At 48.3% G+C, this 22,015-nt stretch overlaps 1 protein-coding gene across 5 annotated transcripts in view; it reads right to left on the bottom strand.

Annotated features, from left to right (window-relative positions):
- Positions 1–22,015, bottom strand: part of WSCD2 (WSC domain containing 2) — a 107,862-nt gene that overhangs the window by 40,644 nt on the left and 45,203 nt on the right. For all 5 annotated transcript variants that reach the window (XM_067700438.1, XM_067700439.1, XM_067700435.1 and 2 more), the window contains exon 2: positions 8,773–9,720. In XM_067700438.1, the coding sequence (XP_067556539.1) occupies positions 8,773–9,151 (379 nt within the window). In that variant the 5' untranslated portion in view covers positions 9,152–9,720. The remainder of the gene's footprint in view (positions 1–8,772; positions 9,721–22,015) is intronic.

Here is a 22,015-nt window from a genome sequence, read left to right as displayed (position 1 = left end):
GGGAAATATTACATGCCACTTGATCTCGTTCATGGGTGGGCTGCTGTCTATTTAAACTGTGGGCTTCTTGTCCCCCTCACTCATGGTGGAGAGCAGGGTCTAGCAGAGGATACAGGCTCATCATGGAGCAATTGTTTCCCTCAACACCACCCTGGTAAGTGCAGAATTTGTTAGCCTCGCTGGAGATGCGTCTCATCCCTGATCACCTTGAATTTCTTTCATAAGACAGAGGTGATTTGGTCAACTAAGAACAGTCCGTCCATCTTTAAAAGAAACATTGCCTCCCTGGAGCGGGCGCATCAGATGGTGACAGCTCTGGAAAAGCCTACATCTTGTCACTGCTTGTTCAACAATGTATGTCCCTCCTGTGTCACAGAAGGAACCACGGCCCTGGGGCGTGGATGCTTGCTTACATCTGGGCTGGGAGTGAGAACTTCCATGGGCCATGGTGGTGACAGCTTCACACCAACTTCAGCTCAATAGGTCACTAGAGGACAGAGCGTCCAAGGATGGGCAGGAGGAGAAAAAAAAGGAGGAAGGAGAGGGAGGGAAAGGGGAAGGGGGGAAGTGGTTGTTTTACTTTGTCAGCATGAGGTCACTGTCATCAGATCAAAAACTGTGTGTGTGTGTGTGTGTGTGTGTGTGTGTGTGTGTGTGAGAGCGAGAGAGAGAGAGAGAGAGAGAGAGAGAGAGAGAGAGCGAGCGAGAGAGCGAGAGAGAGCGAGAGAGAGAGGAGAGAATATGTATTGAGTATCTACTATGTGCTATCTACTTTACTAAGTGCCATGCCTTATTTAAAAAAATTCAGTCCTCACACCCTTCTTATTAACCCATTTTATAGATGAAGAGGCTGATCCTAATGACTATTACATCTCTCTGTCTTAGATGCAAACCTTTCTTTTGGCATATGGTGTATGTTCTGACTGGTAACCACTCATGTTACTCCGTGTTACTCGTTTTTATGTAGAATTCGAAACTATGTAGTCTGCCTATGTTACCACAGCTTGGAAGTGTCTCACTTAAAATTTAAGCCCAGATCTGTCCTCCGTCCATTTTACATTTGGGGGGGGGGGGCTTCACTTCCATTTGGCCCACAGACTTCAGGATCACAAGGGGCCACACTGAGTTCTGATGGAGAGTAACACTCGTGACCCAGAAATGCCAGGCTTGGAGTTGGGTGTACTATGACCATGGGTGGTCTCACCTTAGGGTGAGGGTAGGTGCATTTGGCCATATATGGGATAGTGGATTGTGTTAGATGAGAGTTTTATAATCAAATTAATAGGAGTGCGAGTGTATGTACACACACGTCCTCTGCGGGGTTAAGGGGTAGACTGTAATGGTACTGTTTGTACCTTCAAAGCACCCCCTCTTCCTATTTTTCTGTTAACAGATCTTAGCTGCCCCGACCATGAGGAGACACTGACCTTGAAAGAGCCAATCATGTTGCATCTGCCACCAGCCAGTGATTGATGGCTACAGGGAAGGGCACATGACCCATTCTTTGGATTTTTATAGATTAAAGCTGGGAGAAAGAAATCTGTTTCCCTTGGGTTATGACACTGGCATTCTCTAAGCCCAGAGCTACCAACAGCCACAATCCCTGGCATCAAAGTCAGTCTGTACAGGAGAAGAACCAAACTAAGTCAGAGGTGAGCAGAGATGAGAGTTAGGAAGAGAAGGGCACAAATCACTCATTTGAAAATCTAGCCCCTTTGGTAGTTTGGAGACAAGACACAATACATTTTCTTCTTTAGCTTAAGCTGATTGAAGATGGGTTTTTGTCCCTTGCCACCAAAGGTGCACTGACTAATATGCTGATTGTCAAGCTAAGTTGCTTAAGGCCACCCAGCTTGGAGAGTCTAGACTACACCATGTCTAGGCTGCTTTTTCCCATGTACCACATTCAGTCTCAGCTTAGGAGAAGGGCTTCTCCATCCTCCAAGAGAGGCCTTCCTGGAGGGATGATGGGAGAGGGAGGGTCTTTTGGGAGAAGAGTTGAGATTTGACCATAGGTCCAACTGCCCCTAAGCCTGCACTTTTAAATGTTATACCACCCCTTCCCTAACCCTCCCACAGGCCAGGCATCAGACTGAGATGTCCTACATAACAGGTGCTCAAAGACTTGTTGGGTGAACAGATGACCTTCCATTTCCTCATCTGTCAACAGGAGGAAAAAAGAGATACATGGTACCTTCACTGATGCTCTGGAGAAGAATGGGCGTGTTACATACTGTGACCTGATGGACGGGCTGAGCTCTTTGGGTCAGGAAATGGATATTGAATCTGTTTCCTCCTTGTCCTGGGCAAGTGCTGGTGACTCTTTCCCCACTGACCCTTCAGTGCAGGCTGTGGCCAACGTAACCGGTGACCCTGTCCCTGGAGTTCTATCACCCTGCTAGCAATGAGCTCATCAGCAAGGGTACTGTCCAACCCACTTCCACCATTTTCCAAAGGCCCACCTCAAGTTCTGCTGTGGTGGCAGAATCTCCCGGAGATGAGGTGGAGATCGAATATGTAACACAGGGACAAAAATCACAGGTCACTCGAGGGTGAATCAATGGCCGAGTTCACATAATCTGTCAGTTTATCTCTGCAGCCATCTAAATATTGCTGAAATGGCCAAGTCCTGTCCCAGTCTGCCTATTTATCTCAAGCACAGAAACCAGTGAGGGGTGAGCCCAGGAGAGCACAGGCATCTGGAAAGGAGCTCTCCTGACTGTGTTTCTTCCCCTTTCCTTTCCTTTTTCTTTTCTTTTGCTTCAATTAATCTTCCTTTTCAAGAAATTTTGCTCTCTTCAAGGAAAGTAATTCGTTAAAAAGATAGCTACACATATGTTAATTTGTATTCCTCTTATTTACCGTCTGTGAGTAGATTCACAGACGGGAAGCACTACAGTGTCCTACAAGAACAGTTTTGGAGTCCACCAGATCGGGGTTCTAATCCTGACACTGCAGTAGCCTTGTAGAATTACTCAAGCTCCTGCCTGAAAAGTGGAATAGTTATGGGTTGAATTGTGCCCTTCATCAAAAAAAAAAAAAAAGATAGGTTGAAGTCCTAAGCCCAGTACCTCAGAATGTGACCTTATTTGGAAATAAGGTCATTGGTGATGTAATTACCTATGAGGTGATACTGGAGCAGGTGGGTCCCAATCCAATGTGAATGGTGTCCCTGTAAGAAAGTGGCTCTCTGAAGACCCAGAGACACAAGGAGAAGGCCATGGGAAAACAGAGGTAATGACTGGCGTTATACAGCTGCAAGGAATGCCAAGGGCGCCTGCTGATGCTAGAAGCTGGGAGAAAGGCTTGGGATAGATTTCCTCTTAGAGCCTTTGAGAGCCCATCTTGATTTTGGACTTCTGGCCTCCAGAACTTCAAGGTAATACATTTCCATTGTTCAAGACACCCAGTTCATGGTATTTTGCTACAGCAGCCCTCAGACTCTAATACAAGGGTAATTTTAAGATTGATTGTAAGATTGATCTCTTCATGGAGAAGAGAAACTGTATATTCCTGCTGAGGATTCTCCGCCATCTTGGAAAGTTGTTCTTCAAGAGGATCACTCCAGTGCTGTCTGGGTTTCCTTGCAGAGAGAATGGAATTTCCTGCTCATATCTAGGCTTCCCTGGGGTAGAAGGGATGCATCCTTCACTTTGGTCAAGGCCCATGGATCTTGCAGGCTCAGCTCAACTATCACCTCCCCCAGGAAGGCAGCCATGATACAGCCCCATGACCGAACAGGATCCCTCCTTTGGGATCCCAGAGTCCCCTGGCTTACCCCACCTTAACACTTTTCTGAAACAATTTTCCAAGTATTGTCCATTATTTTTTCAAATTAGAAATAATTTAGCCCCATTGGGGAAGAATTTTTAATAAAATGAAAAAGTGCTATCGTAGGGGAAAGCAGGATATGATGCTATATATACACCATTCTATTCTTTAGAAATACACACATAGAGGAAAAAGACAGGAAGGTAAAGGTGATACACCAACAGTGTTGACTGGGACTGTTGCTGGATGGTGGGACTCTGGGCTATTTTTATTTTCATCTCTTTTTTGCTATGTATTCTAATTTTTCTACTTTGATAATCAAGAAAAAAGTTATTTTTGAAAACATAATTTATCTTTTACTTGCCTGTCTTCCCCCAGGAGGGTGTGAATACTCCTCAGAGGAAAAAAAAAACACTGCTTGAATCATTCTCGTGTCTCCACCTCCCAGCACAGGGTGGGGCATACAGACGTGCAGTAAATATGGAATGAATGAATGAATGATTGCAGTTGGGGATTCTATAGCTCAGTGGTTAAGAATAAGAGCTTTGGATTCAGACAGAATTGGGTTGGAGTCTGCTCTGCCTCTTAGCAGCTGTGTGACATGCGGGGCAAGTCATTTACTCTCTCTGAGCCTCTGTTTCTTAATGTATGAAAAGAGTTTAATACTTCCTACCTGATGTGAGGCTGAGTATGAGCACACAGTCTCCGACACAGAGCAGACCCTCTGTAATCTGCAGAGATTGTATCTTCAGCTGGAGGAGATGGGGAGTGGGTCCCCTGCTGCCCCTTCCAAAAATGCTGACTAAATATCCCCGTGTCCTTCTTTACACCCAGCCCACCCTTTCTGTAATCTGGGGGGAACAGAAACAGCACAGACTTTGAAATCAAACCGGATTTGGCTCCTGGCTCTGGTCCCAACAACTGGGTCACCTAAGGTAAGTCAAATCATCTCTGTTTTGTCCTACAGAATTACAATATTAATAATAATAACCAGCACATACTAACTGCTTACTGTGTGCCACACTCTGTGCTGAGTACTTGTGTGCTGAGAAGGGAGATGATGTAGTGCTTAAGGTTCAGGTGTAAGATTCAAACCACCTGGGTTCAAATATTGGTTTACCCACTCCTCCAGCTGGATAACCTTGGGCAGGTTACTTAGCCTCTCTGTGCCTTAGTTTCTTCCCTGTATGGGGGAGTTAATAACAGTGTCTACTTAACTGAGTTGCTACGAAGATTACATGAAGTAATAGATGCAAAGGGTTTAGAACAGTGCCTGGCATTCAGAGAGCATGCTATTGATTTATCTTATATAATCATCACATCAGTCATCTGATGTTAAGTACTTTTTATCTCCCAAAGGAAACTGAGGCTCAGAGAGGTGAAGTGACCTGCCCAAAGGTGCACAGCCAGCAAGCTGCAGAACTGGGATCTGAACCCTCATTTGGCTGCTCAGAGCACAGGATTTCGCAAGCCTAGCAAGGTGACTGGCACATTGTAGGTGCCAGCTCCACCCAGGAAGTCAGACTTCCTGCCCAGCCCCAGCCCAGCCTGGGAGCAGCTCCACCCTCACCAACTACGCCGTGATGGGCTCCGAATCCTTTACAGCTTAAGTCTTGCATCACTGCATCAAGCAGAGCCCTTGCCAGCTTCAGAGAAAAGCCAAATGGGTGTAGCATCAGGTCAAAGAAGTGTCTCGTTTTTATTAGCGTTAATCTAATATGTTGTATTTCCTTGCTGAACTTGGAATAAGTTAATCAAGGACAGTCTGAATTTGTGTTTTCTTACTAAGACCACCTGATTCTAAAGCTGCCTGATGAGAGCTCTGGGGTCCAGGCTTCTTTCTTATTTTCTCTTCCTTCTCTCTTTATATTTTATAAAATACATAAGATTTCCAGAGGCAGCGGGGATAGTGTGGTAGAGAAGAAGGCTCACAAGCTTTGGAGTTAAATGGACCTTGTTTCAAACCTCAGTTCTTCCACTCACTATCTGTGTAACCTGGGGTAAGTGACCTCTCCCTGAGTTTTAAATTTTCCCATTTGTAAAATAGGATAATAGTCTCTAACTTTTTGAGTTGTTGTGATAATTACATAAGGCAATGAAGCACTTATAACATGGTCTAGCCAATAATGACCATTCAACAGATGTTTAGCTATTATTTCTACTACTAACAGCAGAAACTATTAAGTGACCCATTATTATAAACCAGGAGGTGTAATAAGCATTTTACATATATCATTCCATGCAAATAACATATGAAAAGCAAGTGGGACAGTGACTGGCATGAAGCAGGTGCTCAAGAAATGGTAATAATTACTCGTGATAGTGGCAGTGGGATTTCATTCTCATAACAAATGGGGGGATGTTGTTATTGTCGTTGGATAGATCAACTGTGCCACTAGGGAATCATATTCTACCAAAGGACCTCGATAAACACAGGCAATTACCATTTACATAAGGGCCATGACAGGGAGTAGAGAAGAGGAACCTTCGATCAAGCCTGGAGGTGGGGCCAGGGACAATTTTCTGGAGGTGAGCTAAGCTGAGATCTGGAGGAAGAGTAGAGCCAAGCCTGTGGAGACACTCCAGGCAGAGGGCTGGCCATTCATTCATTTGTCCATCCAATCACTCATTCATTCAACCCGTAGGTACTGAGCGCCATCTTTGTTCCTGGTGCTGTCCCAGGTGCTGATAGAATGAGGTGACAGGACAGGCACTATCCCTGCCTTCTTGGAGCTGACGGTCTGGTAGTAGAGACAGACTATAAACAAGAAAGCGAGTAAAAACGAGATACTTTCAGAGAGCGGTAAGTACTGTGCCAAAAATAGAGCTGGGGCACCTGGTCCTGACCAGGCACAAAGTGGTGCTACTTTCGGACAGTCCAGGAACCTCTACAGGGTGGCCAGGTTTGCCTGAGGTCCAGGAGGAAGGGAGGAAGGGAGCCATGCAAAGATACGGGGAAGAACACCCCAGGTGGACAGGACTATCTATACAAAGATTCCGAGGTAGGATAAGACTTGGTGTGTTCAATGACCAGCAAGAAGGACAACGGAGGGGAGTGTGTGGTGAGGAGGGGTAGGAAATGTTATAACGTGAGGCTGGATTGGTGGGCCATGGTGGGGACTCTGGAATTTATCCTAAGTACGATGGAAGCATATCCTAAGGCGCAGGCTTGTGGCAAACTTTGGGGTTTGCAAAGTAGCAGAAGGAGTTTGGTGTGGCTGGGGTGAGACGAAGCTTACTGATTGGAGAAGGTAGAGAGGGAACCCACATCATGATTTCTCCATCACTGTAGCACCTCACACCTCAACTGTGCCTACAAGATGGGGTCCCTTACCCAGGTAGATTACAAGAATTTCCTGATCATCCCTAAGGATTTACTGTGTGCAGGCAGTGTGCTAAGTGTTTCCATAACCATGTCTCATTGAACTCTCCGGAGAAACCTGGCGGGGAGGGGGTCATTATTCCCATTTTACAGATGACAAGACTGAGGCATGAGAAGGTAAAGCCACTTGCCTGGACCACACGGCTGGTTGAAGTGGACCTGGACTATGAATCCAAGTCCTCCAATCCATTCTGCCACCTCCCACAATCCCCTTCACCTCCCTGTGAAGTTTTCGAAGAGGCAGAATTCTAGGAAATTCCTGAGGGTGAGACGGTAGGGTCTTCTGGAGGCTCCTGAGCCAGGTGCAGGGTGGGACTGAAGCAGGGAAATGTGCTCCCCGGGATGAGTCCCCTCCATTAGTCCTGCTTCCTTCCGCGGTGGGAGAAGGGGTTTTTCATAGGTTGAATCACAGCAGAAGCGTGGCACGTGGCAGGGAACACAAGGGCTAGGGAGGTTTTCCTTCTGTCCCGATTGGTCGTAGATCCTCCCAAACCATCTGTCCCAGATTCTGGAAACATCCATTCGTGTTAATCTCACAAACTGCAAGGGTTGTGGGGTCCTCCCCAGAATGCGGGTTAGATGGGGAGACATTGGCTGACTCTGGGAGGTAGTCATAAAGCCAGCATCCAGGCCAGATGGGTCTGATTTGAACTTACCACTTACCAGTTATGCGGCCCTGGAGAAGAGTCTTCACTTCTTCAAGCCTGTTTCCACGTCTGTTAAATGGGCATAAGTTCATATTCCTTGTTTAAGTCCGTGGAGTGTAGTGAAAATCAAATGAGGTAATGCACTTACGAAGAAAAGCCCTTTTTTTTTTCTTTTTTTTGCGGTACGCGGGTCTCTCACTGTTGTGGCCTCTCCCGTTGCAGAGCACAGGCTCCAGACACGCAGGCTCAGTGGCCATGGCCCACGGGCGCAGCCGCTCCGCGGCATGTGGGATCTTCCCGGACCGGGGCACGAACCTGTGTCCCCTGCTTCGGGCAGGCGGACTCTCAACCACTGCGCCACCAGGGAAGCCCAAGAAAAGCCCTTTTGGACTGTGCAGGCTAAGAAAATGCAACGAAATATGCCCAGGGCGATGAGGTTCCCCAAGTGCCATCACTGAGAGATCCAGCAAAGTGAACTGAGAAGCAATGCAGTGGAGCAGAAGCTCTGTCACTAGCTAGCTGTGTAAACTTGGGCTCTCGGTGCCTCAGTTTCCTCACCTTTAAAATGGGAATAACAGCACCTATCACATAGAGTTGTGGTGATAATTCAATGCATGTCAAGTGCTTAGAAAAGTACTTGGCCCTTAGTAAGTGCTCAGTAGATGCTAGGTGTTTTGATTTTCAAGTGTATGTAACAAGGGCTAAAAACGCCTGCAGGGGAGGGTCAGACTTTGGACTCTGACAGATTCAGGGTTCAAATCTAAGCTTGGCTGTTTACAAGCTGTGTGACCTTGGGCAAGCTACTTAATGTCTCTGAGCTTCAATTTTCTCCTCTGTGAAACCTCTTGCATGTATGATGATCGGTTCCTATTAAACACTGAACACTGGCAGCTGTTATTACGTTATTATCATCATCATCCCCCTTCCCTTCTCCTCAGCCACCTTCCAAGCCCAGATGCTCACCCCTCTTACCTCGCTCCTCCTCCTTCTCCCGAATGACCCTCCCCTTGAGGGCCCGGCTCCAGGCTCCCCCGTAGTCCACCAGCTTGGCTCTCTCATTCCCGTCCTTGCCCTTGAACCAGGGTCCATACCTGCGGGCGATGCTCGAGGTTTCACCTGTATCCCGGAAGGCTCTGCCCAGATTTAAGTCACCCAAAAAGGGCAGCTCAGCGCCCTCCACTGGGGCCCCCGCAGCGGGGTTGGCCTGGTTCTGGGAGACAGCAGGCTGACCCACAAAACCAGAGTGAAGGAAGACGAGGCTCCCAGCTGTCAGGTAGAGCACCAGGAAGGTAAAGAAACGTACAGGTTTCCTGCGGAAGTACCGCTGGAATTTGAACCAGAGCTTGGCCATAGCGGGATCATTCCGGACTGGATCGTTTCGGCTCCGCTGGGGGCTGAGGGGTGTGATCCAGGGAGGGAATGGAGGCAGGGCTCTGCTTCTCAAGCTTCCCTTAGGGATGGAGCCCCTGGGGGTCTTCAGTCTTAATCCGTCTGTGAAGGTGACTGCCAAGATCAGAGCAGAAGGGCAAGTCCAATGCCTGGCTGAAGCCAAGAGAATAGAGGACAGAGTTCACCAGCCCTCCCGGAGCCAAGGAGAGCTTCTTTGGGCCATGACAGGGGTTCTGAGGCTCGGGCCACGCAGGAGTTGGTCCCATTTTCCTACATCTTGTTCTTTGTCTCAGCGTTCCCAAAGAACTTTGAAAATAGCCATCGGAGGAGGATTTTGGGAGGCTTCACCAGCAGCTGGAGTTCGCTTCTCGCCCTTTCTCAGTTGCTCAGGCCTATAGGGGCTGGATTATTTCACTGAGGGCCATGTCTGGCCTCTTCCCCAGCTGGGGACCAAGCTCAGCGTGTCCACCTGGCAGAAACAGAAGCTAGCGGGCTTTCATCCGGTCAAGCATTCGGGCTCAGGGCTGTCACCTGCAAAACAGCACAGGTACAGGCATAAGAAATCTCCTCATAGAGGCCAGAACTCGAAGCGTTCTTGAACATTCTCAACGGGGGATGCAGAGTCAGAGAGGGGAGGAAACCAGCAGCTCAAAGCACCCAGCAGTGCTGGGTAGAAGCGAATCCTACTGGGTCCTGGTTTGAGGGCAAGCTTTATCTTGGACAAGCACAGGTTCTTATGCCCCACACGTTTGCATATTTGTCAAATATACACTGATTCGTGGGTTACTTCAAGGCCAAAAAGTACTTCCTAGGTCCTTGCTGAACTGTCTGCTGGACCTGGCTGGTACTGAACCAGATCAAATTCATTCATTTTTTTTTCCCAACAAATGTTTAGCGAGCACCTACTGTGTAGCAGGCACTGTCCTAGGTGCTGGAAATAAAGCTGTAAACCAGAGAGACACAGTCCCATCCCTCACAGGGCTCACATTGTAATGGGAGAGATCAAATCCATAGCCCCCCTCTTCTATCCAAGGAAGAAAAGAAGGAAGGAAAGCAGAATTATTTAGCAACATACGCATTCACTAAGTATTTATTTAGTGTCTCTGGTATGCCCTGCTTTGTGCCAAGCCTTCTATGTGTATTAATGATTCTTCCCCATGTTCCTGTGGGAAGTAACTATTTCCCATTTTACAGATGAGGAAACTGAGGACACACAGCTGGTGAGTGGTGGAGGTGGGATTTGAACCCAGGATGGTCCAAACATAAAACCGCAGCTCTGAACCCCTGCCTTTTTGACGCTCTTTCTCCAAGTGATGGTCTGGGCGTCACTTGGGAATCCAGAGACAGCCCCCGAAGCAGCAGCCCATCTCCACTGCCTTCCAATGACCAGCAGTGGCTCATCCTTTGAGGGTCCCTCAGAGTGTGGTCTGAGGAGCATCTGATTCAGAAACACTTGGCAGCCTGGTTAAACATGAAGTTTCCTGACCTCTCTAACCAGAATCTCTGGTTGAAGAGGACACCTACAGGTGTAACAAGGTGCCCTCAGGTGATGGTAATGAGCACAAAGGTTTGAGAACCACGGCTTTATGAGTCAACATTCAGAATCATCAGCCAGGAGGAAAATAGAATCTAAATTAGAAAATAGAAGACTCCACTTGGCCTATGTTGTTTCATTGGACCACCAGCAGGGGGCCTCATGACAATCTTGGCCAGCGCAAAGAATTCAGCTGTGAGCCAATGGGTGATTTGAATGGTAACAGCCCCTACCAATCCAGACAGCAGCATGGGAGTTTAACTGTGGTTCAAGGTAGAGTCCAGTGTCCCTCCATATGCCATCCTATTCATTCAGGAACTAAGTACTGAGCACCTACATGCACCAGCTACTGTTGCAGGCACTTGGAATAATTAAATGAACAAAACAGCCCCAAATCCATGCTCTCGCGGGGTCAGACTATCTGTTCATCCATCCATCCATCCATCATCCTTTAATCTATCCAGCAGTCCACCTACCCGTCTGTCAAGTCACAATCTATTCACCCATCCATCATCCATTCTTTAATCTCTCCATCAATTCACCTACCCCTCCATCCATTCATCATTCATCTATTCATTAATCCATCCACCCATCCATCCATCTATCCATTCATCTGAACTGTAGCAGCCCACTCATCCATCCGACTCTCCACCCATCCATTCATCCACCCATTCTTCCATTCATTTAACAACATGTGTTGCTTGCCTACTTATGTGTGCTTGGAATGCAGAAATAAATAATTCAGAGTTGCTGCTTTCAGAGAATTCAGAGTCTACCAAGGGGGCCAGCGATTTAAACAATCACTATACTAAATCACTATACTACACAGACAATGATAAATCCCATAGTAGATGTATATATGATATAGAGCAGCAATTAATATTAATAGCTAATGTTTACCCAGCACTTATTATGTGCCAGATACTGCTCTAAATGCTTACATACTCTGATTTAATCCTCATAACAATTCAGTGAGGGAGATCTGTATCTACTTTACAGAGGCGAGGAATGAGGCTCAGAATTATTAAGCAACTTGTCCAGGGCCACACAGCTATGAAGTTGCAGCTGGATTGTGAACCGAGGCCCATCTGATTTCACAGCTTGTATTCCTAACCACACGCCTATTCCGGACTTATATCACTTTGAGAATATGGCGAAAACTACAGACATATGCCCAGAAAAGAGCCCTTGCACATAAGCTCCTAGATTTTGGCTTACAATGTCAAGGGGTTTCTGGACCCCGGGGTAAGAAGCCCTGGAATGCAGGAGCCCAGAGAAGTGAGGGACTGTAGCTGCCCTGAAGGGCTTCTCCCAGGAGGGGTCTTTAAGCTGGCAGGTCTTGCAAGGGGAGTCAGCTTTCTGTGTGAAGGAACAGCAGAAGGACACCTTAGGGAGGAGGAACAGCACACGTGGCCGGCAGGGCACAGGGGTGGAGGCAGCCAAGGAGCTTAGGCCATGGTGAGAATGCAGAGAAGCGCTGGGTGGGGTCAGACCATGGGGAGCCTTGAATGCCAAGCTCAGCAGTCTGGACTGTGCTCTAACTGAAGTTTCACCAGTCTGCTATCAGCTAGAAAACCTCCAGGCAGTGGGTTGTGCCCCACGGTATTTCATGTAGATCACACACATGGCAGAGATTTCTGCAGCTGGGACAGGATGAAAAAAGGCCAGCAGCCCTCAAGGGAATGTGCAGGGGACACCAGCCCTTCCAGAGACAGGCAAGCAAGAGCATGGACTCTGGAGGCAGACCGACCTGCGGTCAAACCCTCCCTCTTCCGCCCGCCACCTATGTGATTGGGGCAAGACACCTCTTCTCACTGACTGAGGCTCCTTTCCTGGGGAGTGGACAATAAGAAGCTTGACACCACCCCCGCCCCGCAAATACTGCCGGCAGGATTGCATTAAAAATTGTAGGAAGACTGCCTGGCACATAGTAGGTGCTCAAGAAAAGCCTCCGGCCACTGTCCCTCTCGTGAGCACATGTGAGCTGCCATCAGAGTCACCTGCTACAGCAGCACATTTGCTGTGGGCATGAAGACAGCAAAGATTTCAGCTGTTCTGTTCCCTGTGGCTTTTTGTCTTTCTGAGGATATTTCTGGGTGTAGTTCTTTTTTGTTGTTCCCTTCTCGTTCTTTTATATTTCAACACATCTTTCCTCTAAGTGGGTGCCAAATGGGTTTTAAGAGGATAATGAGCTCATTAGAAGCTGGCAGGGAACAGAAAGAGACTGAGGCAGCAGTGGTGGGAAGAGCGAGCGGGGAAAGGGGGGTTCTGACTTGAGTCACCCACACCATCCTGCCAGTGCCAGGAGGTGGGAGGGTCACCTGGACGGAGAACACTCTGGAATCTGAGCCCTATGTAAGTGGGACCCGACCTGTGCTCTCACAGTGTCAGCCCCAGCCTCTGGGACACAGTAGGTCCCCAAGAAACACTAGTGCAGAAAATGAGTGAGAAGACTCAGAGGACTGACCTCTCCCTGGGGCTTAAACCTACACCAATGGGTCCATGCCATGTGCCAAACGCCCCGCGTGACAGCCTAAGGGAGCCGTAAATTCAGGGCGCTGTGGAGGCAGCTCTGTGTGGTCCTGGGGTGCAGGGGCCCCCGCTGAGCCACAGTCCCACTTCCCCCAGGGAACCTTCTCTCTCATGCCCATCCATCATCCTTTCTCTCCTGTCTCTCCCTCTCTCTCTCTCCAAGTCTCTCTCAATCTCTCTTTGCCTCTGTCTGTCCAGACAGAACTGGGGAATGAAGCTGACTGCCATTGGCTGAAAACCTACCATAGGCTGAACACTGTGTTTAAAGGTTTTACAAACATCTTCTCACAAACTCCTCCCTCCTGGCAACCTGCAAGGCAGGTGTGATGGTTCCCCGTACTCCACAGCTTGTGTCTGTCCAACCCTGGGCAGGGGGCATGGCTTGGCCTCCAGAACGCCCCTTCACCTCTCAGTTTCTGTTTGTTCATTACATGCTGGAAGCCAGAATCACATTAACATCCTCTCCCGTCACCTATGGGTGTGAGAGTCGGGAAGGTGTCTTCACCTCTCTGAGCTGCCGATTTCTCTCTGCAGAGTGGGCGGCCCATAGAATCTCCCTCCCGGCGTTTAGGGAGGACTTGAGGAGATAACCCATAGGGGCGGAGTTGACACTCGCTAAAAGCTGGCTGTCATTGCTTCATATCTCTGTGTTTTACATGAGACCGCCCTCTGAGCCTCAGTTTCCCCATCTGTTGAAAGTGGTGGATGCCCCCTACCCTGCCCCCAGGGTAGTGTGAGCTGCCACGAGGGTGAGGCTGAGAGGCCCCCTTTTGCGGGCATGACAGTATTTGGTTACTGTAGTCTGTGTTTCCAGCCGGAGCCCTGGAGTGTCTAAACACAGCCTATTTTTAGCACCAGAATGAACCTCGGGTGCTGAGTTGCCAAGAGAATGATGGACAGGGCAGAGCTGCCCTGTGGGAAGGGAGACCGGGAGGTGCAACCTGCCCCATGGCTCCCTCCCTGGGAGGGGCCGGAGATTCTGGGGAGCAGGTAAGTCTGGCTAGAAGCCCAGAAGGCTGGGCAGGAGCCGGCTCTCCCTCCACAACTCCCTGAACTTGACTTGAGGGCATAAGCCCAGGCACCAACTGACCCCTTGACCATCTAAACTTGCCAAGAAATAGCTGCTGAGAAACCAGGTTTGTGACAGTTCAGTTTCTTCAGTTTTTCTCCAAGAAACGGAGAGCCCAGGCCAAATAATAACAACATCAGAAATCACTGGTATTTGTTAAGCATTTACTATGTGCCAGGCACTGTGCTGAGTATCTTATTTCCATTGCACCACTTGATCCTCACGAGAACCCTTTGAGATGGTTATTAATCTCACTTTCCCCATCCATAAAATGAGGGAAATAACAGTACTTATCTCATAGTGTTGGTGTGAGGACTAAATATTAAATTGAATTATTAGGTACAAGTGTCACCTGTTACCTCTTATTATAATTTGTAGAGAATATATGTGGTTTTGCCTCCCAATGCCCCTTTTTTCCTGGTATAAGGATCCCATTTTCCTTCACAGGGCTTCCTCATCATTAATTCTCAGCTCACATGGCTTGGGCAGAATGGAATCCCCTCCCTGGTTGCTGCAAACACTCTCGTCCTTATCTCCTGATATATGTGTACAAGAATTAACGTAGGGTGTGTATATACCTGGGAGTGAAATTGCTGGGCCCTACTGTGAGAGCATCTTATGACTACCCCGAGAAATGCTGATTTGTTTTCTGAAGTGGCTGTAGTGACAACTCCCCCCAGTAGTGTATGAACATGCCTATGGCTACAATTCCCATCAGCACTTAATGTTGTTACCCTTCTTCACTGCTGCCAGTCTGGTAGATCTGTAATAGATACTGTATGTGCCCTACCTATAGAGTTGACTTCCACATGCCATTCGGAAGCAGCCTCAAGGAATGACTGATGGGAGTTGGTGTACAAATGCCCCAGCTCCCTAACCCCACTGATAGAATAACTCTGAGGCTGTTTGCACAGGCTCCTTGAGTTTCCCCAGCCTCAGCCACCCTGAGTGGTAACTGAGTTGACAGCACCACACTCCATTTGGTGTTTTCCCTTCCCTGTCTTCCTTGCCCACTCAGGGAAGGAAAGGGGTTAGCGTGCTCTTCACCTAAATAAACTACTTACTCATGCAATCCATTACTTGGAATATATCTTGAGTCATCCAATCTTTTCCTTATCATCAGATGTGTAAAATATTTCCAGTTTTCATTCCTTGTAAATAAGTCGTGCTATGCTAAACCTCCCAAATGTAGATCTTAACCAGACTCCTGGAAGGCAATATAGGACCTCTCATGAATGTGAAGTGTAGGCACGATTATACCCATCTTACAGATGAGGAAGCTAAGGCTCACAGAGATTAAGTTACTTGCCCACACATACAGATAGCAAGAAGTGGGGCATGAATTCAAGTGCAGAACTAAGTCTCAACGTCATGATGTAATGGCACGCATGGTGCAGACCACCAGGAGAGCTAGTCCTTTCTCTTACACTCTGCATCTCTCAGTTGAATCCCAGCCTCAAAGGAAGGAAGCTTCCTGAGCTTGGAGACATCCCTCAAACACTTCTTCTCCAGGTAAATGAACACCCCACTCCTTTAAATCAAAGTTCCTTCTCATCCTTCTTGTTCCTGGACCAGTCACTTGGCCGGTGAAAGAGGTAATGAAATAGTCTGAGAAATACCATTATAATTGTCAGTCTTGTGGCTTTCACTCATGGTCTTTAGGAATCCAGAAATTAATTACCCCAACAAACCCTGGGGAAGAATTTCGCACCCCTACCTGGTGTGTGAACCCCCTCCAGGACACACCCTCCCACTCATGGGTGCGCTATAGTGTAATGAGCCCATCGTGCCCAGGATGGACATATTGTGTTCTTTTCTCCAGTTTTTGGCCACTCTGTGCAAAGCTGCAATGGGCATTTCTGTACATATAGACTTACTTCCTCGGTAAAAAAAAGGGGATTGCTTTCATCCAAGATTCCACATATTTGTGTGTGCACACAGGGGGAACCTTGCTCCGGGCTCCTGATCACAGGATGTGTTGCCTCCTGCATCCTCACCCAACTCCCAGGAAGAGTCTCCAGAACCCCTACACTCCCTTCCCTTGGTTTCCAGGGCAGAGACTCACCTGCCACCGCCCAGCACTCACAGCTCACCATCCATGTCCATTTTCATCTGTCTTTCCCAAAACTCGAGAAAATAAATGAGAAGGCAAAGTGCCATTAGCTTAAAGTCCTTTAACATCCAGCCATCTGCCATGATGTAATTAAATAAAAAAATCAGAGGGAACATATGGTGCCCATTATAAATAAATATTAAAATTTTGTTTCCCTGGGTAATGACTTCAGTGCCTCTTGCTCCATGGGCAAACTTTATGGCCATCATCACTTGTTACAGGGAATCAGGCTGAGCCATAGTGAGAAACATGGAAAGAGGTCATATCTAGTGTCAGACGTTTCTGGCTTGAACCTGCCTCAGCCACATGGTGGCTGTGTGATCTTCAGCAAGTGGCCTCTCTGAGACTCAGTTTCCTCGCTTGTAAAACAGGACCAATCTACTCTGCCTCACTGGGAATGTATAAGGGTTAAATGAGCTAATGTGTTTAAAATACATAGCACGTGCTAATATTTATTGAGCACCTACTATGTGACAGGCACTGTTCTACATATTACGGTTGTTTAATCCTTAGAACAATCCTATACGAAAGGTCTCATTGGTTAGCCTCATTTTGCAGATGAGAAAACTGAGGTTCAGAGAGGTTAAGTCACCTGTGCAAGGTCACACAGCTAGGAATGGTGGAGCAGAGTTCAAACCCAGGCAATCTGGCTCAAGAACCTGCACTCTTAACCAAGGGGACTCAATAAGAGTTAGCTACAGTTAGTCCTCAAAGGTACACTACACAAAAACTAGACATCGTCTAACCAGACGATCCAGCAACCATGCTCCTTGGTATTTATCCAAGGGAGTCGAAAACTTATGCCCACACAGAAATCTGCACATAGCTGTTTATAGCAGTTTTACTCATAATTGACAAAACCTGCAAGCAACCAAGATGTCCTTCAGTAGGTGAATGGATAAATAAACTGTGGTATATCCAGACAATGGAATATTATTCAGTTTTAGAAGGAAATGAGCTCTCAAGCCGTGAAAATACATGAAGGAAACTTCAATGCATATTCCTAAGTGAAAGAAGCCAACCTGAAGAGGCTACATGCTGTGTGATTCCAAATATATGACATTCTGGAAAAGGCAAAACTATGGAGACAGCAAAAAGATCAGTGGTCGCCGGGAGTTAGGAGGGGAGGGATGAATGGGTGGAGCACAGATGATCTTTAGGGTCGGGAAACTCTTATGATACTACAATGGTAGATGCATATTATATATTTGTCAAAATCTATAGAATGTACAACACCAAGAATGAACCCTAATGTAAACTATCAACTTTGTGTGATAATGATGTGTCAGGGTAGGTTCATCAATTGTAACAAATGTCCCCTCTGCTGGGGGACGCTGATAGCGGGGGAGGCTGTCTGTGGTGGGGGGCAGCAGCATGTCTGGGAAATTTCTGTACTTGCTGATCAATTGTGCTGTGAACGTAAAAGTGCTCTAAAAAGTAAAGTCAATTTTTAAAAAGGGGAGGCAATTATATACTTGAAAAGGCATGGACCCACTGGAGTAGATGTCAGTGAGCCATTTAAACTCTGAGCTGGGGAGAAGGGAGTTGCAGGAAGGAACAGGGGTGGGGCAGGGGATAAAGGTCATGATAAAATGACAGTTCCCCTTGTCCAGTGGTTTGATGAAAGGGTCACCCGATCCACTGGTCTTCCCTGTCAGGCAGCTGGCAGCCCTTCTCTGAGCCCAGATCACTTTCCTCCCCAACAGGGACTTCTAAAGAAAGGCCCTAAATCCCTATCATTAAGTCATCTGGAGTCCTCCTCCTCCAGGAGATGCTGTCTTGTGGGTCAATTAGTGCACATTTGCATAGAGGTCCTTAATAGCCTGCTAATTGTCTGGGGGAGATAATGGATGACTCTATTGGTTCTGGGCAGAATGTTTACCTAGGGGCAGACCTACAGGAGGTGGCAGAGAACAGAGAAGAAGGAAGGAGGGAGGGGAAGGAATGGGATGGAAGGGAATGAACAGAGTGAATCATTCCTGACTCACATGCAGTAAGGAGTACGATTTTGTGAACCTTTTGCTTTAGTTGTGTGCGTATATACTGGATCCTAATGTAAAGTGCATTTCTCCCTGTAGGTCCATAAAAATCATTTGAGAGAGAATAGTAGGGAAGAGCTACTTTGGGTAGAGTGGTCACAGAAGGACCTACTGAGAAGAAGGCATTTGAGCCAAGACCTGAAAAATGAGAGAGAGACAGCCATGGGAAGATCTGGGGCAAGACTCTTGCAGGCCGGGAAGACACAATGCGGACTGCGAGGTGGGAAAGCGCCCCAAACATCCCAGGAACCTGAATCAGGGGCGGGATCAGAGTGGAGAGAGTAGGGGCTGGGGAGCAGGACCCCATCCTGCGGGGGCCATGCATTCTGCTCAGGACTGTTTCTGAACTGCAGTGTGACCCACACCTGTTTCTTCTGGCACACAACGTGGAGGGTGGGGGAGGAGTCCCCTAAGGACCCTCCCTGCCCCAGTGGGCTATGGCCATGCCTCAGTGGCTCAGAGAGGCTGAGAGAGTTGCCCAGGGTCACACAGCCAGGCCAGGGCTGAGCTGGTTCCAGGTTTCTTCCCAGTGCCCATGCCTCTCCCTGACAGCCCCCGTCACCTCCCACCCTACCATGACGGGTGACTTGCCGCTTGCAGGCTCCATGCTGGCCATGGAGGTTTAAGCGCTAATTTAGGAATAGTGATAGCTCTCATTAGCAACTCTTCCCAGAGAGGAATTTTCCACCAGGGGTTTCACCAGCAAGAACCACTGTCCCTACCCTCCAATCAAGCAAGCCTAGTTTTTCTGTCTAAGCCAGTGTGTAGGTGTGTATGTGTGTGTATGTGTGTGTATATGTGTGTTGGGGGAGGGGTCTCTGCCCACAGCCCATTTGTACGGGTTCAAGTTCTCTTCCAGCATGGAGCACCCAGTGCCCTTGGAGGGGTCACCGGCCCCCTGCAGCTGACTCAGAGGAGGACTAACAGGTAGGCTCAGAGCCCATCAGAGCTGGAGGGAGGACCCTTCACAGTCCCCAGGCCAGCTTCTTTACTGACAGATGCGGAAACTGAGGCTTAAAGGGTAAGGTGGAGGGACTCCCCACAGGCATCCAGTGACTTACCCAGACCCAGACCTTAAGCCTTGGCATCTTACCTGGGGAGGAAGGAAAGTGGATGAACCACTATTTATTGCACACCTACTATGTGCCAGGCCCTTCCATTAAACGGTGTCATTGACTGTCCCCAGTGACTCTGCTCGGTAGGTTGGTTTTCTCACTGTACAGATGAGGCAGTCGAGGTAGGAAAGGTCAGCCAACTCACCAGAAGGCAGAGCTGGGGAGCGGCAGAGTGAGACTCAAACCCAGGCCTGTCTGACTCCAGGATGTTAATCATAACCTCCTGCAACAGTGCCCTCCACTGACCTCTGCAGGGTGAGTGGTTTGATTAGGAAGCCCTCACGTCCAGGGGTCTTTCTCCAGGGAGTCTGCTCGGTAAGCTGGCACCCTTCTTGGGGCTCCTCAGCTGGGAATGAGGGAAGTGAACCTCTTCTAGAAGGCATAGGGGTCCCCAGACCCCTGGGGTATCTTCACCATGTCCTTCCGTGGCCCAAGGAGTTCTGGCATCCAACAGAAAGATGTCCCATCCCACGCGGGCAACCACCGCCAGAAACTGACCAACACGACAGCCTCTTGGATCACCATCTGGACACCACTGAGGGGGCACACGACCACACAGGTGCATGTGCCAACCGAGACACGCGTGTGTGAATATGTGCATCCCCCACGTCCCTCACAGCACATATGCATACGTACCCATCCCTACTGGTCCATCCCCATTTACAGCACGTGGCAGGAATCCTTCAGCCCACTTCACAGATGAGACACAGAGGGCGCTCTGTGACTTGCCCAAGAAACATGTTTAGTGTTGAAGGTAAAACAAGAAGCTGAAGCTTCTCGCTTTGACCAAACATAGTTTCTTAGCCCCTGGGATTGTCAAAAGCATAAGCCAGCACATGTCTTCAAAAGTCTAGGCCAGAGTTCCTCAACCTCAGCACCACTATTCTGAATATTGGATAATTCCTTGCTGGCAGGGGTGTGGGAGGCCATCCTGTATACTGTAGGATGTTAAAGCAGCATCCCTGGCCTCCATCCGTTAGATGCCGCTGTTGTCCTCCCACAACTCCCCAATCCCCCAGTTATGACAATGCAAAATGTCCCTAGACATTGTTCTAGATCTTGCCCTTGTGAATAAAGGAAGAGTGGACCAGAACACCACTCTTGACCCATCTGACTCCAGCTTTTCAAAGTTGCAGTCTCCAACTCTAAAGCTCAATTCTAGATTTTATCCTAGTGCTCTTTCAAAAGGTGCTATTAGAAGTTTCCATACTAGGAGCCCCGACTTCTAGCATTCTGTGCTGGGATTCCAGGGTCAGTTTCAACGTTGGCAGGTTCTCTGATTCTGAAATTGTGTTCTAAGCCCCTAAGATCCCATCTCCTCCCATGTCCAGCTTGCAACTCTCCCTGGGAGACAGCCATGCCTCGCTGCCTTCCAGCGACCAGGATGAAAGATGCACCCATGAATTATATACTTCCTGTCATCTCTAAGTTGCTCAGCAATTACAGAACGCCAAGGGTCATGTGCTGGGAGCAAGAACCTCCACTTCAGTAGAGAAAAACAGCCGGATGGAAACTCACCAATGTACATAAAGATGTTACCTCTCGCAGGGTAGGTGTAGGAGTAGATTTTTTTTTTTCACTTGGCTTATCTGCATTTTCTTTTTTCACAATCAGCTGGGGTTTAGAGAAAGAGATGGAGAGTGCATGTGCACTTTGATGTCCGTTAGACTTGGGCTGGAACTGGCTTCATCACTTACTAGCACTGAGAACGTGTAGAAGCCACTCACCTTTTCTAAGCTGCAGGTTCCTCACTCATAAAATGGGATGAGGATGACAGTACCCACTGCATGGGTTGTTTAGAGGGTTAGTTCAAGTAACGCGTGTAAAATGCTTAGCTCGGGGTCAGGCGTGCTTGTGGGTCTCAGCATAATCACAATTACGGTTAACTTCATTTTTGAATCAACCCAGGCAGCTACAGCACGGCTGAAGGCACATGGGTTCTGGAATATGTTAGTAGTTCAGCTCTGTCACCTTATAAGTCAAGACCTTGGGAGGGCACGTCCCTTCTCTGAGCCTCCCTTTTCCTGAGGTGTAAAATGGGCAGGAACACGCCACTTCTCAAGGTCGCCCACAGGCATCTGGCGCCAGTCAGTGCCTGACTGTTATTACCCCATTCCGGAGGGCTGGCAGGCACAGAGCCAGGCGGGGTGGGCCTGGGGCAGAAGTTGGAACTGGAGGAGGCACCTTATCTCTCAACTTATTTCTGATTCTTCTACAAGAGAGGCCTCCCCAGCCCCAACATTAATAGGTCGCTGCTGTCATGATGTCTTTAAATTTAGAATATCCCCTCACAAACACACATCCACCCACACACCCCCAGGAATAAATCTGCCAGGGTGGGAGAGAGGAAGGTCTGTCTCATTACCGACCTTCCTCATTCCAGGAGGAAGAGGGAGGCAGGCGAGCTGGCTTGACGCTGGAGGC

Source organism: Pseudorca crassidens, chromosome 12 (genome assembly GCF_039906515.1).
Source record: "Pseudorca crassidens isolate mPseCra1 chromosome 12, mPseCra1.hap1, whole genome shotgun sequence".
Lineage (NCBI taxonomy): Eukaryota > Metazoa > Chordata > Mammalia > Artiodactyla > Delphinidae > Pseudorca > Pseudorca crassidens.
This window is presented reverse-complemented; position numbering and strand designations above follow the sequence as displayed.